Raw genomic sequence first — 19,573 nt, forward strand, 5'->3', positions numbered from 1 at the left:
CTCAGTGGTAGAGCACTTGCCTAGGAAGCGCAAGGCCCTGGGTTCGGTCCCCAGCTCTGGAAAAAAGAACCAAAAAAAAAAGAAAAAAGAAAAAAGAAAAAAAAAGAGTTTAAAAAAAAAAATCAGAAGTGAAAAGAAATGGAGACTTCACCTCTCTTGGTTAACTGCCCCATATCCTTTGCCAGTCAAAGTGTATCACTTAAATGGTAAGTGACTGAAGGAAGGTGCTATCCTGGAGGGCCTCGTGTTGATCCTAAAGGTACAACTATGAACAAGGGGGTAAAACATGGGAGGGAATCATGGGAGGCCGAGGGGTAGCGCCAGCAGAGGAGCTGCGGAGCAGGCAGGTGTGATGAGTCTGCAGGAAGTGGGAAGACGGCGGCACAGAGCCCAGCTGACCTCCCACTCATGTCATGTGGGGCCATGACACCAGCAAGTCCCCAGTAAAGTGTCTGAGATGATGCACTTCTCTTAGGGGCTCTGTTCTCAGTACTTCACCAGGGAGTGCCCTAGCTCCTCCGGTAAGATGTGTGCTGCTCCCAGACCAAGATGGGGTGGCTTGCACCAGGTGTCTGGAAGAAAGGCCTGACATGCAGCGTGACTCTGCCATGCCTTCTAGAGCGGGATCTGCGCTGGCTTGCCTCCACACAGGAGCTGCCAGCAGGCGTGGGCTGTGCAGACATTCCGGGAAGTAGCAGATAGTCCTAGGTAGAGGAGCCCCAGATGGCCTCCAACCTCAGGAGGCCCCATTCCAGGCACCCTGAGCATTCTAGGCCTGGACCTGCTGCTCACCACCATCTTTCAGGCCCTCAACCATTCGGTAAGCCCTTAGGTAACCCACCCTGTAATCCAGAGCAGCTTTAAGTGCTTGTGCTCTGGTGGCAGTAAGTTACACTTCTCAGGGTTACATTACTGAGTGGAATGTCATTAATGAACTTAGGCAAACACTAGGACTTGGCAAAAAAAAAAAAAAAAAGCAGTCACGGAATCCTTGACCTGAGGCCAGAGAAGAGAAATGTCTGGCCCCTCCTTTCTGTCTGCAGGACTAAGGACAGGGTGAGGCCTCTGGCTCAAGCAGCAGCACAGGTGGTCATTGTCAAGTCAGAATCAACAGCTGCAGGTCTGTGGGGTGAACTGCTTACGTCTGGACATCTGGTCTACCCAAGCCCCTCCGTACGCACAGGGCTGCTGAGTGCTCAGAAGCAGTGCTTTCAACCGAACAGATTTGTTTAGGTTTTTCTTTTTGTTTGTCTGGGTTTGTTGTTGTTTGTTTTCTGAGACAGGGTTTTTCTGTAGTCCTAGCCACCCTGGAACTTGCTCTGTAGACCAGGCTGACCTCAAACTCAGGTCTGCCTGCCTCTGCCTCCCAAATGCAGGGATTAAAGGCGAGTGCCACCACACTGGGAGCTACCTGGTTTTGTTTGTTCCGGTGGGTGGTTTGGTTTGTCTTGGGACAACCTTGGCTTGGGGAACACACTGCTTCTAACGCAGGCTAACGAGAACAGTCGAGTCGAGGCTGCAGCAGCCGGGCAAGCAGTACCACCTCTGCTGGCATGGGTGTGGTAGAATTTGCAAAATGGAGCTGTGCCTGAGCCTAGACATAAACTACCAGACAGCCTGACACTCCATCAGACAACCTAGTGAGTCATCCCCAGTGTGGAGAAAGTCAGAACCAGGTCACCCTTCATTCCACCCGCAGTCCAACCCCACTGACCCACAGTCTGCCCTGCTCTCCAGTGATGCTGCTGCTAGGAGAGCTGACCACAGTCCCGGTTGATCACTTCCCCACGAGTGATTTAGGTGCCACACACGTTTCCATCAGGACCTAGTGGCCAGGTGATACAAACACAGGAACCCTACCTGTTTTCTGCAGGATGGCCTTGTACTCACATCCCAAGGTGGCTGCTTGAATGTCTGTCTTGTCACCAAGCTAAGCACCAAAACTTTGTAGCTAAAGCAGAGTGGCCACCAGGGCACTTTAAGCCATCAATACCTTAAAACTTGGCCAGAGGGAGCTCCTGCCACTCCCACTTCTGTCCTGTTAAAGGCGTGTGACACCATGCCCAGCTATTGTCCAGCCTTTAAGTAGGTAGGGACTGTATCAGCCAAGGTGTGGTAGTCAGGACTCCTGAGCCTCAGCCAGAGCCCCTGCTCTGGGTCAGAGTAAAGACACAGATCAGAGTCCCAGCCGACTGAAAAGCCTTGCTTCCCTAGGCTGTCACCCACTACATTAGTAGGGTGACTCTCCTTTTGGCCAGTGGGAAAGATATTTAACTTGAATCCCTGTGGGTACAATGTCTAGCTGCCTCAGGCATCAGGAGGCTTGCTAAGTACCAGCCTGGGTCAGAAATAGAAGTGCTGTGTAAGGAACCCTGTGGGCAATTGCAGCCTTCTAAGCTACCATTGGGAGAAGCTAGACCCACCCCTCAAGAGCCCTGAAAGCCCCAGAAGTTAGAGCAGAGGAATCACCCAGGCCTGGGTTAGGCTTGACCTAGAGTTAGGCTTTCCTCTCTGAGCCTCAGTTTCCCCATCACAGAGGAGGTTAGCAGTGGATGCCTTCTTGCTACTGCCTTAATGGACTCCCACCAGCCGTGACACATTAAATTCTTAAAATATAAATAGAAGAAAGAAGAAAAACATTCCAGTTTTACTGGAACAGGGCCAAGGCTGTGTAGCCCAGCACTGACTAGTACAAAGCCCTTTGGTTTAATCCTAAACCCTGCACTGCAGAAACAGGGTGAGACAGTACACATCCACAATCCCAGCCACCAGTTGGTGGAGGCAGGAGGATTTCACGTTCATCCTCAGGTAGATAGGGAAGACTGGGAATGCAGCTAAGATCGAGCACTTACCCAGCATGTGCAGAGCCCTGAGTTTGACCCTCAACATGGCCAAAAACATTGCCTTATATAAGCAATACATGCTCACTGGAAGAAATTCGGAAAGAGAAGTATAAAGAAGGAAATCACCTGTTTCCACCCACAGGCAGACGGCTCTGGGGGTTTGTCCATACATAATAATCTGTGTGGGATCTCAGTGCGAGCTGTTTTATAACCCGTGCTTGCTTTCTCAGCCTGTCTTCACAGCACTGAGTGTGAAATTTGCTTGCATGAAGTAGGAGGGGTGGGGTTGGCCAAGCTCGCTCGAACTCTCTCTCTGTCTCTGTCTCCCCCCTCCCCTCTAGGTAAATGGTCCTGACCAGTTCTTTCCTTCTCTAAGCAGTTGCATTTCCTTGTTATTTCTTTGGATAGTGGTCTTCCAGGGTCAGCATCTAGAAATTCTACCCGCCCCAGGGTGAAGAGGGCTGGGTTTTTTATTAGTATGGTGGGTTGGTGTCTTGGAGGACAGAATACCCACCTCTATCATTGGACCACCCCAATGTTGGTGGCTCCAAGGTGAAACCCTCCTCTGGCTGCTCCTGGTAAGAAATCAGACTTAGTGTGGTCAGACTGTCCCAGGGAGATTTGCCTCCACCCCCCGCCCCCAATGAGCACAGCTCCTTCCTCTCTGTGCCCACCCACAAAAGCCAAGCTCAACACACTCATTTGAATCTCAGATCCAGAGACAGAGCAGGGCCGTCTGGACTTCTTCCATAAGAAAAGTTTGTATTCCAAGAATGAACTTAACAGGCCTGAGGCAGTTATAGGAAGACAGACAGGAACCCTCACCATTACAGGGGTCCCATGTCCTGCTTCCTGTCATCAGGTCTTTTGATGTGTAACAGCAGATGGAGGGTTTAGGGTATACATATCTCCCTGTACTGTACCTACTGTCCCCCTCTTGTAGTCTGTATTCTCCCTTGTCAGAGACTCACTTCCCTTTTTTTTTTTTTTTTTTTTTTTTTGGTTCTTTTTTTTTTTTGGAGCTGGGGACCCGAACCCAGGGCCTTGCGCTTCCTAGGTAAGCGCTCTACCACTGAGCTAAATCCCCAGCCCCTCAGTTCCCTTTTTTTTTTTTTTTTAAAATGGAGATAGTTCTAAAGCTCCCCCTCCCCCCAGTTTTTCAACTGGTTTTTCTTTGAAGTTCTGTTCTGTCCTGGAACTTGCTCTATAGATCAGGCTGGCCTTGAGCTCAGAGCTCTGCCTTCCTATGCTCGCACTGCCCAGCTGAAGGACTACTTCTTGCCAGCAGACTGAAGTCTACAGTGTGGCTGGCAGAACCCCACTGACTGGAAAACATCAAAGCTGAGGGAACGGTCTCATCCATACCCCTGGTCTAGTGGGGCCCCAGGTCTCCCTGACAGAAGTGCTAGCTGCAAACCTGTTAGGACATGTGAGGAGACGGAAGACAGAGAGTGCTATCCCAGGACACTAAGAGATGCAGATTCCCTGACCCCTCTCTGTCCTAGGGAGCCTGTCCTATATAGCCCAGCCCACCCAGTGAGATGCGTTCTGACAGCGTTCTACAGGTCAGTCCTCACTCGAGTTTCCCCAGCCTAGACACCACCTAGATGGAGTCTGGCCTTTGAAGCAACACCAGGATACACCTCTGTAGCCCACAGCTCAATGCTGCCTCTCCATCTACTGGGTCTGGGTATCAAGTCTGGGGCGATCGTCCGTGAAGCCTGTGGTGTGCCTGACCAGCAGGGGGCAGCACAAGACTGTTTTCTTGGAAGACTCACTGTGGGGGCGGGGAACTGCAGTTCCAGCCCCTGGTTGACGTTTTTCCCTTTCTCAGCTTTCAAATGTGGGCCAGATCTTTTCATGAGGCCCAACCAGGATAAGCCACCATGAAAAGCAGCCAAGCCTTTGTGCTCAGGCCCCCTAATGTGAGCCTTGGAGTGTCTCCCCTTTGACCTGTTCAGACAGGTCACAGTAAAGCCCCTCCAACTCCTGTCCTGTCTCCTAGATGACGTGGCACAGAAGCTAGAAGTGGAAGCAAAAGCTTGTCTCCTCCCAACCACCAGGGCCCCAGAGAGGAAGCTGCAAGAGAGGGACGGGCGGTTCTGAAAAGCTCTTGTCTGGATGGGGCTGGAGAGCTGGGCTGAGGGATCAGGAGGAGGCACATCAACCTGGAGTTGGAAGCTGGAGGAAGTAGAGAATTATTTAAGAACTGGAGTAGGTGTTGGAGCCTGGAGGGGAAGGAAGTGAAGAGATAGAACCTTAGATATTCAGGCTGCCAGGAATGCGGCAGAAAAACTGGGGAAGATGTCAAGTTGCTGACTCCCTTTAGCTGGCTGGAGCTAAGGAACTACTAGGCTCCACCCTGCAAGTACAAATGTCCTTAGATGTTCAGGCTGCACTCAAGTCTCCCTCCCTCTGCCCTGTATCTTAAGACTCATGTTTCATCTGCTAGGTGAGGTGACAGGCCAGGAAGGGATGGACACACACACACACACACACACGACTGTCTCTAAGAAAGGAGAAGCAACACTCAGACATAGGGCAGGCCAAACCCTAATTTATTTCAGTGTCTGCAACAGCTTAGCCATCAAAAAAATAAACTCTACCCAGGGCGACAGAAGTCTCTACAGCGAGGCTAAGGGCTCAGCCGCCAGGCGGCAAACATCGAGGATGCATGGCGGGCACTGCCCGGGTAATAAGTTAGGAAGCGGCAGCCTGGTGGTGGCTAGGGCCAGGCTTCACTTCTGGGCAGGCATGAGGTCGTCGATGGGCTGACCCTGCTCAAGCCGCTGCTCCATCTCAATGAGTAGCTTCACTCCGTCCACCACCATCTGCACCAGCTCCACCTCCGAGAAGCCCAGGCGGTCAGCGTTGGAGACATCAAAAACTCCACCCACAGCAGCGGTGTCCACACCACCTGGGGGTGGGAGACAGGCAGGTCAGCAGGGCTGGGGAAAGCCGCGTTTGCTGCTTCACCTGAGTCGTCTGCCCCTCACCTGTGCCTCGCTTCTGAAGCCGCAGTCGCTTGAGCACCTCCAAGAACTTCTCGTGCTTTCCCAGGTGGGGCAGCTTGATGTGCACGCCTGCCCGAAGCCCAGTGCCCAGGTTGGATGGGCACGTGAGGATGTAGCCCAGGTGAGGGTTCCACATGAACTCATAGTTCTTAGACTTGAAGAGAGTTTCAATCTGAAGGTGAAGGGAAAGTTAAGGGAAAGTCTAGCTGGAAGCCCCAAGCACCCTGGGAAATGTGGACTCAAATCCGCCCGACCCCCTCCCTCCTTAGCACCAGGCCTGACCTGAGTGAGGCCAGTGCAGAATCGCGTGAAAACTTCCTTCATGTTGCCCCCTTTCTGCATGGAGATGACCCGCAGGTGGTCCTCCTCGTTGATCCACACCAGGAACGTCTTATTGTCATTGTGCCTGGAGGAGGGGGTCGGGCAGACCAAAGTCAAAGTCTACAGCCTTAGTTAGGTCACACCCAGCAAGACGCCCTAGGTGGGTGACCTCCAAAGCGCTTTCCAAGTGCAGGGGTGTGGGCTGTCTATAAGACGCCCACCCAGCAACACTCGAAGGCAGGGAGACCAGGGCACCTCAATCACCAGTCATGTGCTGCGTGGCCCGCAAGGGGCTGGAGCAGCCAGAGCAGCCCACCAGAGGAAGCAGGCCTCCGCCCGCGCAGTCTGCAGGGGTAGGAGCCCTGCCCGGACGGGTGCGGAGGCTTTTGCGTCACTGGCACCTGGCAGAATCCCGGCGGAATAAGGGGGTGAGAAGGAGGAGAGAAAACAAGAAGCGCCGGCTCCCAGGAGGAGGGCGGAGAACAGACGCCAAAGAAACTGGTCACCACCCTTGAATCCCTGGAGACTGCGGCCTCCCGCGGCGCAGGGACCTCAGTCATCCGCAGAACCAAGGTCACCTGCGCACAGTGTGGTAACGCACAATCTACGAATTCAGGCCCGGCCCCACCTTCCGGGGACTGTGGGGGAAGAGGGCTCGTACCAAATGCCGCGAGCATCCGGCCAGTCGCGGGCCATGCCGGAGGCCAGCAGCAGAGGCGACACAGGCTTGTCGAAGAGGAAGTGGTCGTCAATGAGCTGCTGCTGCTCCGCCTCGGTCATGCTCTTGAGCGCGTAGTACCTGCCAGACAGGTCGCCATCTAGGCTGGACAGGGCTGCGGAGTACAGAGTTCAAGGACCCGGTGGGTGGGTGGGCGAGCGAGAAAGCTCGCCACCCCGCCCGCGGCAGTGTCCCCGCTGTCTTAGTTGGGTCTTCCACCTTCAGACCCCTGGGGGAATGCGCGCTCGCCCAGACAAGAACGCAGCAGCTCTGGTGGCTGATACCGGACCCTACCTTCTACTGCCAGCTTCTCGATGGCGCGGCGCTCCCCGCGGCTGCAGTGAGGGGGGAGGCAGAAGCCGCGGATGCTTCGGCCTGTGCGCACCCGCGAGCTCAGCACGTAGTTGGGGTCCAGGTCATCGCCGCCCTAGGGATGCAAGGCAGTGGCCGGAGTGAGCGCCGAGACCCCCTCTCCCCAGCACGCCCGGACCCTGACGCCCCGCACCTGCAGGTTGTCTGGGTTGAGGTCAGTCTTGTGCTCATCACTGGGCTGGTAGCCGCCGTGCCGGTCCTCGATGATGGGGTCGAAAAGGTCCTTGAATACGTCGTAACTCTCCTCGTCGCCCGCCACTGCACCCACTGTCATGATGTACGGGTGGCCTGGAGGAGGGGCGCGGCGACAGTGACGTCAGCGCCAAGCTAGAGCAAGGCGCTGAGGCCCTTATGGCTAAGCGCAGAGAGAGGACCAGGGGACCCCAGCCCGCCGAGGGTTATAAGAGCAGTGGGATCCTTGCCCGGGGGTCTTGTTGGGGAGACGAAGCCTGACGCTACAAGGGTGTGCATACCCGGATTGTCTACGCCAGTCTGGATGGCGTCGTCCAACGTAAAGCCGCTCGGCGTGCACTTGGCACGGAGCTCGGCGTACAGCTCGGGGGTCAACACCTTGGCCATATGGTTGTTGTGGCTGCTCAGATCAGGGAATTCATCCTCGGCCGGGAAGCGCAGCTTCTGCGTGTTATGGCTGTTGGAGAAGGGCATGGCGGCGGCGGCGGCGGCAGGCTGCGGGGAAGAGCGGGGTCAGAGGAGCTTTACACACCGGTCTCCAGAGACCTGCAGACCAATCCGGACCCCCGAAGCTTTCCTCGGACGTCACCAAGGTCAGCGAGGTCTGCATCATTTGAGTCCAGCGCATCCCAAGTTCCCCGGAGGGTCCGGGACGCGCTCCGGGCAACGAGCTGCGCGTGATGCCCCGGTCCTGCACCCAACCGCTCAGGACTAGCCCCTCACCCTCCGACCCGCTCACCGGGATTCCGGACGGAGCAGGAACGCAGACTGCCTGTGCTTGTAGCTCCTGGCGCAGCGCAGAAGAAGAACGACGGCCGCTCGCTGCTCCCTGAGCTCTTAAGGGGCGCGTCGCCGGGCTCCCATTGGCAGCTATTTATAGCCCATTCATTCCATTGGCCCGCGCTTTGGGGTGGTGCCGTCGCTTTGTCCGAGGCAACAACCCTCGACACCCCCAGCGGCCCACCCCAGCGGTCCCCAAGTCTCGACCCCGCTGCGCAGTTTGGTCAACCCCGTGGCGCTCGCGCAGGATCTCGAAGACGAAATCCCAGGACCGTAGATACCCTAGACCTGCTTCACACACACTGCCTCGGGGCAGGAAACTGAGTCTGGGAAGCCAGTTGGCACTTGAGGTTCCTGCCTTCCCTGCCTCCTGCTTTGTCAGGCCGACAGCGGTGTTGAGGGGGTCATGGCAAGAGATACCAGGTTTTTAACATGGGGTACGGCTTCCATCCACTGCATCCAGGCGGTACAAAACGGTACAGGGCAGCTGACCTTCCTCAAGGTGCCTGCGGGCATCTCCTGGGTGTTCTTGGTGCAACACCAGAGGCGCAGTCTGGCTGCGATCCCGCCCGGAAGCACCCAGGGTGTTCTGACCTTGGGCGGGCTCTAAGGAACCTAGCCAAGACCCTTGGACCCGGACCCTGAAAAATTCAAGACACTGAGCTCCTAGAGACTGTTTTTGAATCTCCAAATCCCCAGGTTCTTTCCTGAGGGGACCGGTTTCTACCACCCCACCTACAAAGACAGTACCTACCCGCCGTCGGCAGGCAAACTGGGGGTGGAGGAAGCACCAGTCAAAAATAAGCTCATTAATCAGATCCACCAGATTGAAAGAGTCTCTTTCCCCCACCCCGTGTCCCACACACGCAGGTACGGGGAAACCTGGAATTTGACCACAGCCAGTGCCGGCTGTGAATTGGAATGTGTGAACACAGGCGTTCACACCCTGCCTCCAGCTGCCAGCAGTTTCATCTTCTCTGGAAAGTAGTTTGGCAGTACTTATTAAAATTTTTAAAATTGTTCCATGACCTAGCAATCTCACTTCTAGGAATCCAGCCTTATAGAAAGACGGCGTCCGGGGTTGGGGATTTAGCTCAGTGGTAGAGCGCTTGCCTAGCAAGCACAAGGCCCAGGGTTCGGTCCCCAGCTCCGAAAAAAAAAAAGAAAAGAAAGAAAGAAAGAAAGATGGCGTCCCTTCTCTACGAATAGATCAGGGACCGTGCAGAGGGAGAGAAAGACACGCTTGGATTAGACCTTGATGCTCATGAGGGGATGGCCATAGGTAGAGAAGTATACAGACGCAAACAGAGGTGAGGCCGGGCATGCTGGCATACCCCTTCAATCCCAGGCAGAGGCAGGAGGATCTCTATGAGTTTGAGGCCAACCTGGTGTACAAAGAGAGTCCAGGACAGCCAGGCCTCTGTTCCAGAGAAACGCTGTCTCAAAAAAAAAAAAAATCAATATCTATGCTTTCCTGTTTATTGTCCACTCACAGCCTCTCAACCATTTCTGGGTTAATAAAGCAAGAACGAGAGAACCCTCTGTCTTTGCGTGTTAGACAGAATATCTTCAGTCGTTTGTCTTTGACAGGCTCTATAGTCCTGGACCTCACCGTGTAGACCCTACAGGCCTCAGAGATCTGCCTGCCTCTCCTTTCCCAATTCTGGACTTAAAGACGTAGTCCACCCTGCCCTGAGGGATTGCAGTTCAAGGCCTAGCTTCAAAGAACTGAGAGCACACAAGCCCCAGAGGAAAAGAAGCTGAAGACGCCTTTTGGGGGAGGCTGCTCCCCCTGCACCTCCAGCCACACGTGAGGTACTGGATGGAATGAAGATGGATGGAAGTGCCCAAGAGGCTTAGGGACCTGCCTTTCTGTGGAAGCAGGCTGCCCTGAGCAAACAGAGAGGCATGATTAGAATTCAAGGCTTCGAGAGAATGTGCCGGTGCCTGGGTAGAGTGGCAGAGTGAAGAACTCTGGGCAGAAAGCCTGCCTGCCTGCCTCTGCCTGGGTGAGCATGAAAAGCCACCACAGTTCTGTCCCCAGAGCTCCTGCAGAGACTCCTGTCTCTCACTCACCTTGATCAGCTTGGTCTACTGTGTTTTGAGACAAGAGCTCATAGACCAGGTTCTTCCCGTCTCAGCATCCCAAGTTGTGATATTATAGGATGGAGCCACCATGCCCAGGTCAAGTCACTTTTTTGTAGGCCAATGAAACCTCACAATAAGAAGGTATTCCAGGAGTCTGGAAGACGAGGCAGATGTGTATCTGTGCATTTAAGGCCGGCCTAGCCTACAAAGTGAATTCTGGGGCATCCAGGGATACATAGAGAAACCTTGTCTCAAAAAGAAAAGGGGGGAGGAAGATTAGGAATTCAAGACCAGCCTGGGCTCCCTGAGCTCTTGTCTCTGGCTAGACCACAGGTGTACCATCAGCCTGTGTGTGCTATGCTCCCAGCAGCCCCTCCCCATCTCAGAAATATCTGCAGCTGCCCACCCAGTCCCTACCCTGCTCGGGGAAGCTGGCTCTGTTTGAGCCCTAGTTCTCAAGTTTCTGTTTGTAGAAATGGGAAGCGAACTTGTTATCTAGGCTGGGGGTGGGGAAGGGGAGTTTGGGGCTTCCTCTTTGCCTCCAGGATTTACAGCTTCTTAGCTCTTTCTCCTTCCTTACCCCTTCCCATCTCCGTGCCAGGGCAAGACCAGGACTCTAGGTGAGGTGAGGAACAGAAGGCAGGACTGGCAGGGGTGCCTATCCCAGCAGTAAGCCACACCCAGCACAGGAACAGGCTCTTGTGACCTTTGTCCTATGCCCCACTCTACTTCAGATACACAAAGGAAGACACACAAAGAAGTGCTGGCTCAGAAGTCCAGATATCCCCCAGTGGTCCCAGGGTGACTACGCTTGGGACATTGTGCAGATTCAGAGAGCAGAGTATATGACCGCTACAGTAGAGGTGACAGCAGAGTAGGGAGGTAAAGGGACCTTTCACAGCCTTTAGATCACAATATGAACGTGAGGCCCCCACTGGGGTGTTGCTTGGAAGTCCTGGTGGCCCTCAGAGCAAGGGAGCAAGCTGAGGTCTGCTGACCCAGCTGCGTTCCTGACTGTGGACCCACTGCTAACCTCAGAACTCAGTAGCCGGTCTGGCTGTTTCCAGGCAAGAAGCTGGATGACATCATCCCTCAGATTTACGGTCCTATCTCCTTCGAAATCACACCAAGTCATACATTAACCACAGAGCAGGAAGGGGCCTCAAAGGAGTCCTAGGTTTTTTTATTCATAGAGCATGGTCCAGTTCCGCAGGGCAAGTGGAGAAACAGGTCCCTGGGCTCCAGGTTCCCCAGAGGCCATCCATAGTCCGTCAGTCTGTGCCCAGGGTACAGCTCTTCCTCTCTGCTCCCTTGCTCATGGAACACAAAGGGGAAGTTGGCAGGGGTTAGAAGAGAGGTGGCGGCTGCAGGACCCAGTGCCGCAGGGCTGTGCCAGTCAAAGGGGCCTCTTGGCAGCCTAGGCCCTGACAGAGGTGCAGGTGGAGCAGCCTACCCCAAAGGCGTCCTCAGCTTCTTTTCCTCTGGGACTGCCTCTGTTCTTGCTCAAGTGTCTTATCAGTTCTCTGAAACTAGGCTTTGAACTGCAATCTCTCAGGCCAGGGTGGACCACGCCTTTAAACACAGTATTTGGTAAGCGGAGGCAGGCAGATCTCTTGAGTCTGAGACCAGCATGATCTACACAGTGAGTTCTAGACCAGCCAAGGCTATATAGGGAGACTGTCTCAAAGGCAAAATTCAGTCCTGCTTAAACCATGTTGTCCGTATGATGCTAGACAAATTGACCTTCTGTTCCCCGTCTGTAAAGAGGTCATAAAATTGTGGGGTGGGAGGGTTCAGTGACAATTGAGTTGGCTGACTGCTGATAGCATCTGTTTTTATTAGGACAAGTCAGTGTATAAACTGCCCATGGAAATCTCCCCACCCCCACCTCAGCAGCTAGGGTCTTAAGCAGGCTGGCTCTGCTAGAAGACTCCAGGCTGAGGTGAGGCATGACAGATGGCTAGTTCTGAGAAGGCGGACTAGAGAAGGTACGCAGAAAGGACTGGGAAGCCAGCAGTGGGTAACTGGAACCAAGGGAAACCCCCCTGGTTGAACTCATAGGTTTGGTGGGGATATACTAAGGCCTGGTCTCCATGCCACCGAGAAGCTGGGGAAGAGGAACCTCAGGAGGAGCAGAAAGTCTTAACTCTCCAGAGGAGCAATTAGGATGTGTCTTGGGCTGTGCACCACCAAGGGAATGAAGTACCCTGTTAGGGATAGGGGTTGTGCAGCCGTGGATACAGCTGGGATGTCTCAGGTAAAAGTTTAACTTCACAGAATGGGTGACCAAGAAAACCCCTCATTGCCTGTTCTTCCAGGGCTATTCTGTTAAGGTCAGCCAGGGCCGAAATCTGAGGAGGTCTGGAGTCAGGCACCTGAGTTTCTAGGGCAAGGACCTTACAACACTACTACAGCTTGTCCTATCCGCTTGGCTTCCAGCAGCCCTTCTCCCAGGGCACTAGTGAGTCCACTTCATAGGCTTCATATACTCTCAAGATGTCAGGGATCCTAGGAGGGGACGTTATGCCCCCTTCCCCTCACGCAGGACCTAGCCTTGGGCCACTTTTGCAGAATACTCCAGACTAACGCTACTCCTACACTCGGGCCAGCCCTAGCCAAAGTCTTTGCCTAGACCCCCCGTCCCTTTGCCCTGCGGTCCCACTTTCTAGCATTTATCCTGGAGCCCAGGCAGGGTGTTTCAGAGCCGTTTGCAATGACAAAATGTCATGGTGGGCCATAGTAGGGAGGCCCTGGGGTTGCATAGTTGTCAAAGTGCGCTTTAGGGTCAGGCGTATCCCGCGGGCAGAAGCTTCGTGCACTGGGCAACCCTAAAAGGCCGCACGCGGACAAGCTGCTGGCGAACAGGGGACTTTTATTTTGCACAGTGCTCGGGTTTCTCAGGCAACGCGCAAGTGTGCACACAAGAACACAGCCGCGGAGACGCTAGCCAGGAAACGTCCTTTGGGAGCGCGCAAAGGACAGCGCGGCGGGTCCCAGCAACCCGTGCGCTGGCTTGACGTCATCAAAGAGCACCGGAAGTGCGGCGGCCGCGGCGGAGACACGTGTGAATCGGAGAGCCGGCTTATGCTGCGTAAGTTTCGGAGCTTGGAGCGGCGCTCCGGGCTTGCTAGCAAGTCCAGTGCTGTTCGGCCGGAAGCCAACCTTCGCTGCTGTCGGGAGCCCTCCGTGGAGACTCTGGGCAAGGGGTTACAGGGAATCCGGACTCGGAGGTGGTTTCTCCCCCGTGCTAGTGCACGCCTGTCAGAGGCCGTCGCCTTCACACTGGGGGATGGAGAAAAGACTATATTCTAGTCCTTCCTGTGTGGGAATCCTTGGGTTTCTGCCACTGCGCACTCTTTCTTGTGTCCTCTGAAAACAGAGCTCTCCAGAAGGGCTCCATATGTTAGACTAGAGTGCACTTCTGTTGGGTTGCCTAAGCAAGTTAGCTAAGCTAACGCTGCTCAGAACCCAGGCCCCACAGACCTCTCTATCCAAACCACAGATCTTCATCCTGCCTCCTGGTCCTCTGACCTGACGCCCACACACCACTTCTCCAGGTCCCTGATTCTTGGCAAATGTTAACACCATGAGTTTCGTGGCATACGAGGAGCTGATCAAGGAAGGCGACACAGCCATCCTGTCACTGGGCCATGGCTCGATGGTGGCAGTGCGTGTGCAGCGTGGGGCACAGACCCAGACCCGGCATGGCGTCCTGCGGCACTCAGTGGACCTCATTGGCCGTCCATTTGGCTCCAAGGTGACTTGCAGCAGAGGCGGCTGGGTGTATGTGCTGCACCCTACTCCCGAGCTCTGGACGGTGAACCTGCCCCACCGCACACAGATCCTCTACTCTACCGACATTGCCTTAATCACCATGATGCTGGAGCTGCGGCCCGGTTCTGTGGTCTGTGAATCAGGTGAGCTCCTCTGGTGTCTTCAGAGCTGAGCACATACATGAAAGTAGGAGTCAGACCCACAGTTAGGACAGTTTGCAGCCAGCCCTTGGTTTTTATTCTAGCTTTTACTTAGCAACTCCACTTGCTAGGGAGGGTGTGACTGCAGGGAGTGAAGACAGAAACAGCACTAGCTGCTGTCTCTGAAATGGCAGCTGGTGGGAGCTAACCTGGGTTGGGGAAGAAAGAAGAGGAGGTGGTGGTGGTGCCCTATGAAGATCCGAGCAGGCTCGCTTGATGCTGGCCAAGGTGCTGACTGCTTATCTCTGGGTCAGCTGCCCCTTCCTGGAGCGGGCCTGGTTACTCCAGAGCTCATTGTAGAGAGAGTTCTGCCCCATACTTTGTCACAGCCAGGCCCTCCCCTAATCCATTGAGCGTTAGCAGTGTCACTGATACAAGGCCAGGAGGTGGCTAGAAGTGTCTGAACTAGCCATCTCTCACGTACTCACCCTTAGGTACTGTGGTGCAGCAGTATCGGCGTGCACCTCTGCCAAGAATGACCCCGGCATCAGATGTGGCTAGATCCTTGGTGGTGTGCTTCTTGTGGGCTAAGATGCTGGGGTCCAGAGTCACAAGAGCTCCCATTCTCTCTGTTGCCGGCTTTCTGGGGCCTTATATCGTTCTTTCCCTCTGAAGCAAGACAGCAGAGAGCAAAATTAGAGTCAGCTCTAACAGCTCTCCTTTTATACCTCGCATTAGGCCTTTGCCCTGTTTCAGTCAACACAGGGAGTCCTACACTCCCTTGTGGTGCCAGGTCCCTTCGGCCTCTGAAAGACCGGACAGGCAGTGACTATTCAGTGCTATTGATTTTGAGGAGCTTAGAGAACAGGGAAGCCGGTTTGAAGATGACTTAGAGGGATCCCCAAACTCAGGAAGTCAGGGATCTGAGAAGGTGACCTTTGAGTTAAAGATGATGAAGGGCTACCAAAAGCTGAAGAAAAGCCCCACCAATGCCCTGAGGTAGGAACTCAACCCCTGAGCACGTTAGTAAGGAGGTTAGTGTAGCTGGACCGGACATGAGGGCAAAGGAGCAGTGACCGAGGATGGGAGGCCACTGGGTGTCCTTCCGAGAGCCGGCAGAAGTCTGGAGTCCCCTCAGTGCCACTGTGTCAAGGGTGGGTCTGATTGACAGGAAGATCCGAGGCTGCCAAGAGCAACGAGGGAGGAACCTGGTGGCTGAGGCCCGGATGTGGGAGGAAGGATCGTGGTAGACTGGAGGTGGGATGGCCCTGTGGGAGGGTGACTGAACAGTCTGACCCCTGCAGTAGGTGTCCCTTCCCGCATCTTGGAGTGGTCAGGGTTGGATGGGGCCCATCTTTGCTCTTAGGGGTGTTTTGGGGGGAGTTGAAAGAGCACTGCTACAGTGGAGGACGTTGCTGGAAGTGGTCACCAAGCACTGGTACTTGGAGCTGTGGGAGGGGCTGAGTGGTGACAGAGCTAGCCCAGATCCTGGAGTATGTGAGGTCAGGTGAAGAAGGGTAGCCCTGCCTCTAAGGAAGAGCTGAGGTTTGCTTTTTGTTTAGTTTTGTTTTTCAAGTCAGGGTTTCTCTGTGTAGCTCTGGCTGCCCTAAAACTTCCTCTGTAGACCAGGCTGGCCTCAAACTTAGATATCTGCCTGCCTTTGCCTCCCAAATGCTGGGATTAAAGGTGCACACCACTGCCTGGAAAGTCTGGTTTCCGACAGACCGACGACATTACGGGAGGGTGGTGCACACCACCGTTTAGCAGGGTTGGCGTTGAGAGGATTGTGTCAAGGAGCTCATGGGAGGAAATAAGATGGGAAGCTGTTAGCAAGACCCATGGGCTGACCGTAGTGCAGGAGGGGCCGGGCCCCAGGTCGTGTAGGCCCAGCATTAGCTCTGTCAGCCCCACTGCTGTGCTTCACATTTGTTCTGTGTGTGCTGGGTAGGGCTGCCCCGCCCTCTCCTGTGCCAATGCCACACAGCCCACCAACTCCAGCCCAAGCCTGAGGCGGCCAAGAGCAGACATGCAGCTCATGAGGTGACCCCATTTCCGCCCTCATATGCCTGTTATGAGCCCCTTCCTCCTGGAGAGGAGGAGTTGTTGATGGGGGACTGGTCCTCAAAGAACCTCTCAATTCTTGTTTCTCCTGCCAGGCACGGGCAGCGGTTCCGTGTCCCACGCGATCATCCGCAGTATCGCCCCCACGGGCCACCTCCACACGGTAGAGTTCCACCAGCAGCGGGCAGACAAGGCCCGGGAGGAGTTCCAGCAGCATCGGGTGAGCCAGTGGGTGACTGTGCACACTCAGGATGTGTGCCGGAGTGGCTTCGGTGTGGTTCACGTGGCTGACGCCGTCTTCTTGGATATCCCATCACCCTGGGAAGCTGTGGACCATGCCTGGGATGCCCTCAAGGTTGAAGGTGGGTCAGTGGTGTTGGTGCGGGTGCTGGTACGGGGCTGAGCTTCTGGGTCATCTGGAACCCAGGAAGACCCAGGTACCTGAGGGCCACACCATGGTAATGGCCAGATCAGGGTTCCTTTTGGCCCACAGTGAGGACTGGCTCAGGCTGGCTGGAGACCAGGGTTAGAGAAGATGGGGCCCTGGGGCCCTGACAGCTCTGTCCAAGTGCGGGCAGGATTTGCATGATGGAACGGGCCAGGATCCAAGATGGAGGTCATAGGCAGTCCCCTACCCCCAGCCATTTCCTGCAGACTCCCTACACCCTTGCTGCAGAGCCAGGCAGCTGGACCCTTTTAGGGAAGATGCTGAGTGTAGGGGCGGGGCGATGGGAAGGCCTGGAAGGGTCGGCTGTGAGCCAGAGAGGCGGCTGCTGAGTCCCAGGGAGTTCGCCTTTTCTGGAGAAGAAGCAGCCTTGGCAACCGGGGCTGCTCCCCGCCCAGCTCTGTACAGAGGGTGGGGGAGGCGAAGGCTCTCCTGCTGCCTCAGGTTCTGCCCAGACCTCTGTCCCTGCTGTCTGCTGAGGTGGCCTAAGGGGAAGCCTGGAGGTCTACACCTGCAGATGTCCTGATGCAGGGTTTTTGGTCAATCCAGCCTTGGCGAGGTCCGAGCCAGGAAGGTGAGCCTCCTTACAAAGTAGAGGCTTCTCTCTCTTTTTTGGTCTTGTCCCATGACCCATGTCCACCTCTTCTGGGCTCTCCCTAGACCTTCGAGCTCTGGGTCCTTAGGTGTGGGGGATTTTTTTTTTTTTTTTTGAGTTGTTTTGTTTTGTTTTTTGTAGGCGTAGTGTCTTCTGACACTCCTATCTCTGGTGGTCTCTGGCTAGGAGTATATGGTGTGATTTGCTGTGCAGTGACAGCGGGCTCTATCCTCTCTCATACCTGCAGGTGGTCCAGGGAACACTGTGGGTACCAGGCCCAGGGACATTTGGACACACTCCATCCCTGCCATGACTTGCTCATGAGCCCTGCCAAGACAGGGAGAGAGCACTTTCACAGTCTCTGGGCAGGCTGAGTGAAGCCTGTGGGCTGCCCCAGTGGGAGGCAGGAGGGAGGAGCTCAAATTGTGTTCCCTGTAGGCTCCTCCTGTTCCCAAGAGCCAACGACAGCCTCTAATTTTCTGTGACAGCAGCAGCCCACACACCGCCCCGTGCTGCCCCATTGTTAGAGCTATTCTTGGGACTGGCTCTGACAACCCTGACCCCCCAGCCCTCCACTGCCTCCTACAAGGCAGGATGGTGATGCCTACTGGCAGGGAAACCTAGGCATCTTGGTCTTGGGCCTGGCTACTCACCTGGGCTTCTGGCCAGGTGGCCCAGCAGGTAGGGTACAAGTGTACAGCTTCCCCAGCCTTTGCATTGCAGCTTGGTCTGAGGGCTTACAGTCTGCAGTCAGTCTTGAGCCAGCCTCGGGTCCAGGGTGGGTTGTGGGTGCCACTACACCACACACCCTCTGACCCTGTGTCTCGCTCCTGCAGGTGGGCGCTTCTGCTCCTTCTCGCCGTGCATTGAACAGGTGCAGCGCACATGCCAGGCCCTGGCAGCCCATGGCTTCACAGAGCTCAGCACCCTGGAGGTGCTGCCACAGGTCTACAATGTGCGCACTGTCAGTCTGCCCTTGCCTGACCTGGGGGCCGACGACTTAGAGGGCAACGTGGGCTCTGATGCCAGCCCCTTCCGTAGTGGCACACCCATGAAGGAGACTGTGGGCCACACTGGCTACCTCACTTTTGCCACCAAGACCCCAGGCTAGTGGGCCTCCAAAGGAGTATCGGAGGCCAGCCAGAGGCCAGAGGCTGCCTTATATGGTCAGCCACTGCGTTTAGAAAGAGATGGGGGAGGGGCCTCCTGGGTGGTTGGGGAATAGGCTGGCCCGCTCAGTTGGGAGGCACTCCTGTCTTCTGAGAGGGAACCTCTCCCGTCTTCTGAGAGGGAACCTCCGCTTCCTCACTGCCCAGCTCAAGCGCAGCCCCTGCTCTTTGTTGTCAACATGAAGTTTCCCCTCCACAGCTTTCCTGGGTTTTGGGACCAAATGGTACAACTTGAGGGCAGCAGAAGCTTGGGGCGCTGTCTGAAGCCTCAGCTGACCTACAGGAGCAACGGACTGTCCCATCCCTGGTCCAAGGCTCCAGCCCCTGGTGGTCCAGAGCTTAGCCAGAAGCTGTGGTTGAGCTAAGCTCAGAAAGCTGGCCCTACACTCATCTTCCTGTACCTCCCTGAGGCTGATGGAGGGACCAGGCCAGCCTAGGATCAAAGGAGGTGACTCCATAATCTTGTGCTGCACAGGCCCTGTGTGAGCGCGCCCGTGAGTTCCTGATGTGCTGTCACCTGAGGTTAGGCATCATCCTGTGGAGATGGCGTGCAGCAGGTTAGGTCCATGCTTCCAGTGGCCTGTCAAGCCCTTGTTGGAGCTAGGGTCAAAGAGCAGGTCATAGAGGAGGCCATCATGGGCTAAGAGCCCTGGCTATGGACTTGCTGCATGTGTCACCTTGGTGTCCATTCCCACCCAGTATGTGGCTGGCTTCATGGGAGTTTCCTATTGGTCGAGGCTGCCCTGTAGCTGCTGGTGATGTGTGAAACCAGCCACTGAGAGACTTAACCCATGTCATATGTCATACCTGACATTACCTAGAGGAGCAATAAATGTTTTGCCTCACTGTGCTTATCCTCTGGCTGCCAGCTGTGGTCCAAGCCTGCTGCCCCACACTCGGCTTCCTGAGCTCTGTTTTCCCCTCTGCCCTGAGAAGTATTATGGGGCTCTAGGACAGCACCACAGGACTCCTCACAAAGGCATGCATGTCCTGGGCTTCTTCCTGCGTTCCTCTGAGGGCCTAACTCTGTTCCTGGGGTTGGCCTCCTGGGCTGCCTGCTC

At 55.3% G+C, this 19,573-nt stretch overlaps 2 protein-coding genes across 2 annotated transcripts; one reads left to right on the forward strand and one right to left on the reverse strand.

Annotated features, from left to right (window-relative positions):
• Positions 1 to 5,380: 5,380 nt before the first annotated feature.
• Ckb (creatine kinase B) lies at positions 5,381 to 8,272 on the reverse strand. Its single transcript, XM_032908500.1, has 8 exons — positions 8,200 to 8,272; positions 7,742 to 7,955; positions 7,402 to 7,556; positions 7,191 to 7,323; positions 6,840 to 7,011; positions 6,140 to 6,263; positions 5,840 to 6,029; positions 5,381 to 5,760 (listed from the first exon to the last, which is right to left on the reverse strand). Exons 2-8 carry the CDS (start codon positions 7,932 to 7,934, stop codon positions 5,582 to 5,584), a joined length of 1,146 nt encoding a protein of 381 aa, XP_032764391.1. The 5' UTR covers positions 7,935 to 7,955; positions 8,200 to 8,272; the 3' UTR covers positions 5,381 to 5,581.
• A 4,939-nt stretch (positions 8,273 to 13,211) lies between these two features.
• Trmt61a (tRNA methyltransferase 61A) lies at positions 13,212 to 19,366 on the forward strand. The gene is made up of 3 exons (XM_032908501.1): positions 13,212 to 14,245; positions 16,399 to 16,665; positions 18,180 to 19,366. Exons 1-3 carry the CDS (start codon positions 13,915 to 13,917, stop codon positions 18,452 to 18,454), a joined length of 873 nt encoding a protein of 290 aa, XP_032764392.1. The 5' UTR covers positions 13,212 to 13,914; the 3' UTR covers positions 18,455 to 19,366.
• Positions 19,367 to 19,573: the final 207 nt, after the last annotated feature.

This window comes from Rattus rattus, chromosome 7 (genome assembly GCF_011064425.1).
Source record: "Rattus rattus isolate New Zealand chromosome 7, Rrattus_CSIRO_v1, whole genome shotgun sequence".
Lineage (NCBI taxonomy): Eukaryota > Metazoa > Chordata > Mammalia > Rodentia > Muridae > Rattus > Rattus rattus.

What these genes read in the sequence shown, in the direction of transcription:
- Trmt61a (XM_032908501.1), top strand. Translation starts at nt 13,915, where the DNA reads ATGAGTTTCGTGGCATACGAGGAGCTGATCAAGGAAGGCGACACAGCC. An exon ending in TTCTGTGGTCTGTGAATCAG is followed by an intron (nt 14,246 to 16,398) that starts GTGAGCTCCTCT and finishes TTCTCCTGCCAG; the next exon opens with GCACGGGCAGCGGTTCCGTG. An exon ending in GGATGCCCTCAAGGTTGAAG is followed by an intron (nt 16,666 to 18,179) that starts GTGGGTCAGTGG and finishes TCGCTCCTGCAG; the next exon opens with GTGGGCGCTTCTGCTCCTTC.
- Ckb (XM_032908500.1), bottom strand. Translation starts at nt 7,934, where the DNA reads ATGCCCTTCTCCAACAGCCATAACACGCAGAAGCTGCGCTTCCCGGCC. An exon ending in CGAGAAGCTGGCAGTAGAAG is followed by an intron (nt 7,012 to 7,190) that starts GTAGGGTCCGGT and finishes TGTACTCCGCAG; the next exon opens with CCCTGTCCAGCCTAGATGGC. An exon ending in GCTTCAGAAGCGAGGCACAG is followed by an intron (nt 5,761 to 5,839) that starts GTGAGGGGCAGA and finishes TCCCACCCCCAG; the next exon opens with GTGGTGTGGACACCGCTGCT.